General features: G+C 35.7%; 2 protein-coding genes across 2 annotated transcripts in view; one reads left to right on the top strand and one right to left on the bottom strand.

The window, feature by feature from the left end:
• Nucleotides 1–3,693, bottom strand: part of LOC107589631 (ral GTPase-activating protein subunit alpha-1-like) — an 83,844-nt gene extending 80,151 nt beyond the window's left edge. The window contains exon 1 of the mRNA XM_016278130.1: nt 3,257–3,693. Coding sequence (XP_016133616.1) covers nt 3,257–3,362 — 106 coding nt within the window. The 5' untranslated portion in view covers nt 3,363–3,693. The remainder of the gene's footprint in view (nt 1–3,256) is intronic.
• Nucleotides 3,694–4,531: 838 nt separating this feature from the next.
• brms1la (BRMS1 like transcriptional repressor a) overlaps nt 4,532–5,449 on the top strand; it is a 4,526-nt gene continuing 3,608 nt past the window's right edge. Inside the window, exon 1 of the mRNA XM_016278131.1 lies at nt 4,532–5,032. Within this exon, the coding sequence (XP_016133617.1) occupies nt 4,897–5,032 (136 nt within the window). The 5' untranslated portion in view covers nt 4,532–4,896. The remainder of the gene's footprint in view (nt 5,033–5,449) is intronic.

Here is a 5,449-nt window from a genome sequence, read left to right as displayed (position 1 = left end):
CTCTTAAATGTTTAAACTGGCAAAGCTTAAACGAGTTTAGCTTAAACACCGATATCAACGTGTGCTGTTCAGGTCTCACCGAATAAGAGAATATTCTTCGAGCAATATTCTCACGGAATAAATGACTGCTCATATACCAGCATACGGCAGTCGCATTGAACAAGAGTGAATGGTTTGTCCACGTTTCTTTTTTTTTTTCCATCGCTGTTGTTGTAATGTATTGGGAAGCCAGAATGCGCATCCATCAACAGAAACATATATTAGCCGAACCCTGTTTGTTTTACGTGTTATTTATTGCAAACCATATTACAGATGCGTTGTCAGACTTAAGTTGAACCGCGGTCCTAGCGTGTGCCGAACTGTGTGCGGAGAACTGTACGGTTCAGTTTTTTTCCGCGAACCGTTCCACCCCTAGTTTTTATATTTAAAGAATTTTCCACTGACGGTATGTGCAGTAGTAATAGGGATGCAGTCATTTCAATATCGGCATCAATAAATCTGTGGTACTTCACAAGTTATTGAGTGTGCAGCAATCTGTTGAGAGCCCATTTAATGATTGACTTCTCATAAAATATGACTGTTGTTCACATCAGCAATTCTCAAGCCCAGCATGCTAAAGATGTAGATTGATTGCACAGTCAGAAAGGCTAATGTAGAGATGCAGAACTTCAGCAGACTAGTCTGACTCTGAACTAAATACAAATTATATTCACAAGTTCACACAGTTCAGTCCCACTTGCATTCAAATAACAGGTAGTTCTTAAACCAAATCTCAAACAGTGAATTTCCTATCAGAGCCATTTCTCTGCAAACACACCCATCCGTTTATTTAGGCTACACTTCACTTCCTCAGGTCCCCCAATGCACAAAAGCTGTTGTGCACAGGGTCTGATCTAGGCCACAATAAGTGGATGTGTGAAATGAATAGTTTTTCATGTGAATAATGAGCCTATCATTTTTATAGAGAAACACCAAAATTGACCAAACAAAATAAAAATGTCCCATTGCTGTAAATCCAGGGTGGAATCAGCAGGGACCTGGTGATACAACATTATATCAATATATACCATAATATTTAGCGATTCTTTATGTTTAGTGCATTCAAACTTACTTATATATGCAATATTTATATAATAATTTATATTTCAAATAAAAGCTGCTCATTTGAACATCTTGTTCATGAAGGAATAGTAATATATATATATATTTTTTTTATGCATTTAGCAGACGCTTTTATCCAAAGCGACTTACAGTGCACATTCAGGCTATACATTTTTTACCAGAATGGTAAATATGATATATATATATATATATATATATATATCATGGTTTCCACAAACTGTGATATTAAGCAGAACAAATGTTTTCAACACCAATAATAAAAATAAACAGATTTTTGAGAACCAAATCAGCATATTAGTATGATTTCTGAAGGCTCATATGACACTGAAGACTTGAGTAAGGACTGCTAATAATTCAGCTTTGCCCTCACAGAAATATTTTTTTTATATATATTAAAATAGGAAGCTGTTATTTTAAATTATAATCATATTTCAGAATATGACTGCTTTTACTGTATTTTATTAAATAATTACAGCCTTGGTGAACATAAGAGACTTCTTTCAAAAAACATTTTAAAATCTTACTAAGCTCAAACTTTTAAACTGTAGTGTATATTCAGCTCATTATTTTAATTTGTCCAAAATGAACAAGTAATGCCACCATAGTGTTGCTGACCCTATCCCCCAAAAAATATATTATGAAAAATGTAGCTGACTAAAAATACAGATATTCTGCCATGCATACAGTACAACATATTTAGGCAATAATGCAATTCTTCGAAATACCCATTGTTTTTACTCGCCTCTTCTTTTGGAATACACCTTCAAAATAATTAGTCACATGATAACATAAACGCATAGTATTTGATGTTACACAAGTGTCACTATGAAACAATCACAGACACAATGACTTTTCAACAATCCTTTTTTACTGTGATGGAGGCAGTTCCCTTGCCATTCATAGCAAACATCACATAGTTATCATTTTCAAAACAATCATCAGCATAACACAATGGCACCAGGAAGCCAGATAACACCACAGAAAGCAATTCAGGAAACTGGGTCGTGATTGGACAGTAACGACTCCAGGGCAGGCCAACATCTCAAACAGACTCTTTAACCACAGTCACTGAACGTTCACTGAAGAATCTGCCATGTTACATAAACCATCCTCATGTCCAACATTCAGGAAGTCAGTATGGAATCTGAGGCAACCGGCCTGAGATGGACTACTTCTCTGACTTCCTTGACAACTCCCAAAAGAAGTGCTGGTTTATTTCTGTTATTCTGTGACGTCCCGCCCAGTCCTGAAGAACCATATCTTTGCTGTCACCCACCCAAAACATGAACTAATCTCCAGTGGCCACTGGCCAAGAAGCATCTTTTTCCTTCATTGCATTATGAATGACAGACCATGAACTGGACAGTTCTTGTTGATATTGAGAGACAACAACTGCATTTACAGTTTTTCCTAAATTGTTTTTGCTTGTTTCTCGAATGAGATTAGTTTTTGTTCACACCAGATTTTTATTGCACGTTTGTGTGCAAAAGAGTAAATATAATTGTTTCCAATTTGCACAATGCCTAAATGCACATGGCTTGCTGATTAAAACTAATGAGTTGATTCTCAGTGAAACTGTCATACTCTTCGCAATGCCTCGATCATGTGAGCCATGATTTAATATATACACACACACACACTATATAAATATATATTTAATTTATATATTATTTATTTGCACAATTCTTAATTATATTTATACTATGCACATGAATAGACAGGTTAATAAACCTAAACAAGGGAAATGTCAATCACGTAATTGCACTCAAACATTCAACTTTATAACAAAACAAAAAAAAAGTGTGCATGCAGAACATCTACTCAACAGATTCACTGACATCTAAAGAGGTTCCAGTGAAACCAATGCATGTGGCATATCAAAACATCACCAACTGCAACGACACAAAAACACTCAACCATACAAAAGAACGAAACAAAACACTATAAAACCACTGCATACCTGACCAGACTTCTAAAAGCAAACTTGTCAATAATTGTCACGTGTTTTAAAACTAAAAATACAGGTAAACACCCTATTGCTGGTGGTGCCTTCATTCTCCTGTCTATAGCATATTAGCACCCTGCAAGGCAACGTTAGCACCATAAAATGAGTACAGATAATGTTATTTCTCACCAATAACAATTCTCAGATGTTTCAATCTTGTCAGCACGTCCTTCTTGGAGTCCAGCACTTTCTGTGTCGATTTCCTGACATCTCCATGAGGTTTTTTAGAGAACATTCCGAGATGTTTTGAAGAGCTAATGATAATCCTCCGTTAATTCCCTCAAACATGGAAGGGCTTGTCAGACTTACGGCTCGAAAGGTGTTACGGGTTGTAAGGAAACTTGAGGAAATAGAGGTGAGGCGTGCATTTTTGCAGAGGAGGTCAAACAAAAGAAAAAGCAGCAAGTCCTCCTCTGTGTGTGTGTGTGTCTTGTGAACTACACACCTCTCTGAAGATCTGGAAACATGGCGGAGGACGCGACATGAAAAACACCTTTAATCGAGGCCAGAGTCATTCAACGCTCAGACGTCACCCAAAGCGCACTCACACACACCAGGGGCATGTTCAAGCTCAAACCGGTGCGCAACGTTTTGCTACCAAAATGTGAATCTTTTTTGAGTAACAATAGATGATTGCACTTCATATCTGACAATAAAATGCATAAGACATTTCTAAACGGTTATGATGAGGTCTGTTTCTTATATATTTTTGCATTCATGTTTTCTTTAATGTTGTTATATTTGTTTTATTTTTTTATGTATGTGTATACCGTATTCGTATTGATATACCGTTTTCTATTTTTAATTGTATTTCTTGCTTTGTTCTCTTTTTATAATGTTTTTAAAACTTTAGAACAGTATTCTGTATGTCATTTTGAATATAAAATGTACTTTACATTATTTTATGAAATAATTAATTTACCATTTTTATTATTATTTTGGTGATTCATAAGGAAAAATTAGCAAGCAAGTAAAATGGATGAATGAATGAAGCAATGAAAACACAATAAAATTTTGAGAACTGTGTTTCTGTTATACCTTTATTTTGTGTTACATATTCCTTTGATAATAAATTAATGAAAAGTAAAAAAAATCTAAAAGAAAGAGGGTTATTTCATAATGTTTGGAAATTGTGAATTATTGCTGCATTGTAAAATTGTCTGAAAATGAAATTGAGTGCACAACAACAACGCTGTTCCGAAATAAATTAAATAATAATAAACGAGAATTTATAAACAACACAATCATTTCATCCAGTCGTCCATTGATTTATACAGCCTGTTTTTATAGTCGTAAACACGCTCGCCATAGGACGAGTGACGACGGGGAACTGTAGTTCTTTACTCCACTAAGAACAATAGTACCCTAAATATCGGTGTCACCATAAGAACTACAAACCCCAGAGTGCTACAACAAGCGCATATTACGCGCCAGTGTCCCTGCTTTTCAGAGGGTAGCATGCCTTAATAAAGTAAAACAGAAAGGTTTTTTTTTTTGGTTACAAAATTATTAACAGGTAAAGCGATTTAATATGCAAGGGCCCCGCTTTTTGATTTAATCATATCTGGACGAAACGACAGCTGCCGGTCATTTTGCAGGATTTGAACGTTTGCTAGCATGATACATCTAGACGTTTATGTATCCGTTTTGTTTTTAGCAATAACATCAAGCTAACAAACACATCTGCTCTCAAAAAAAGAAGAAGAGTAATTTAAAGGTGAGAAGTAGTTCGGTAGATTTCTCGGTAGTCATAGTTTTAAAAAGACGGAATGCCAGTGCACTCGAGAGAAAAGAAGGAGAGCAACCATGAAGAGATGGAGGTGGATTTCGCAGAACAAGAGGGGAGCAGCTCAGAAGATGAGGATACAGAGAGCTCTTCTGTCTCTGAAGATGGGGAAAGTTCAGGTGTGAATCAGACTTTTGATTTTCTCGATGTAGATAGGAACAGATAGATACATGTCAGAATGCAATACAACAAGAACCATGAATATGCCGAAAACTGACTCACTTGCCTTGAGAAATTTTGCATTGGGTCACTTGCGAACTATTGGATCCTCTGCAGTGAATGGGTGCCGTCAGAATGAACGTCCAAACAGCTTCAAACTAAAGCGGAAGATAATAACATCATTTTTCACTTGGGAAGTGAAAAATGTTTGTGAGATTTGTATTATTTATTATTAAATAGTCGCTTCTGGTCAAAGTATAAAAACATCACAATAATCCATAAGGAATGCATATTTCTCTTCTGATTCAGACAAAATGACTTTTGACAAGACGTAGGGATTACTTGTGGATTATTGTGATGTTTTTATCAGCTGTTTG

Source organism: Sinocyclocheilus grahami, unplaced genomic scaffold (assembly GCF_001515645.1).
Source record: "Sinocyclocheilus grahami isolate Dianchi unplaced genomic scaffold, SAMN03320097.WGS_v1.1 scaffold118.1, whole genome shotgun sequence".
NCBI classification, from domain to species: Eukaryota; Metazoa; Chordata; class Actinopteri; order Cypriniformes; family Cyprinidae; genus Sinocyclocheilus; species Sinocyclocheilus grahami.
This window is presented reverse-complemented; position numbering and strand designations above follow the sequence as displayed.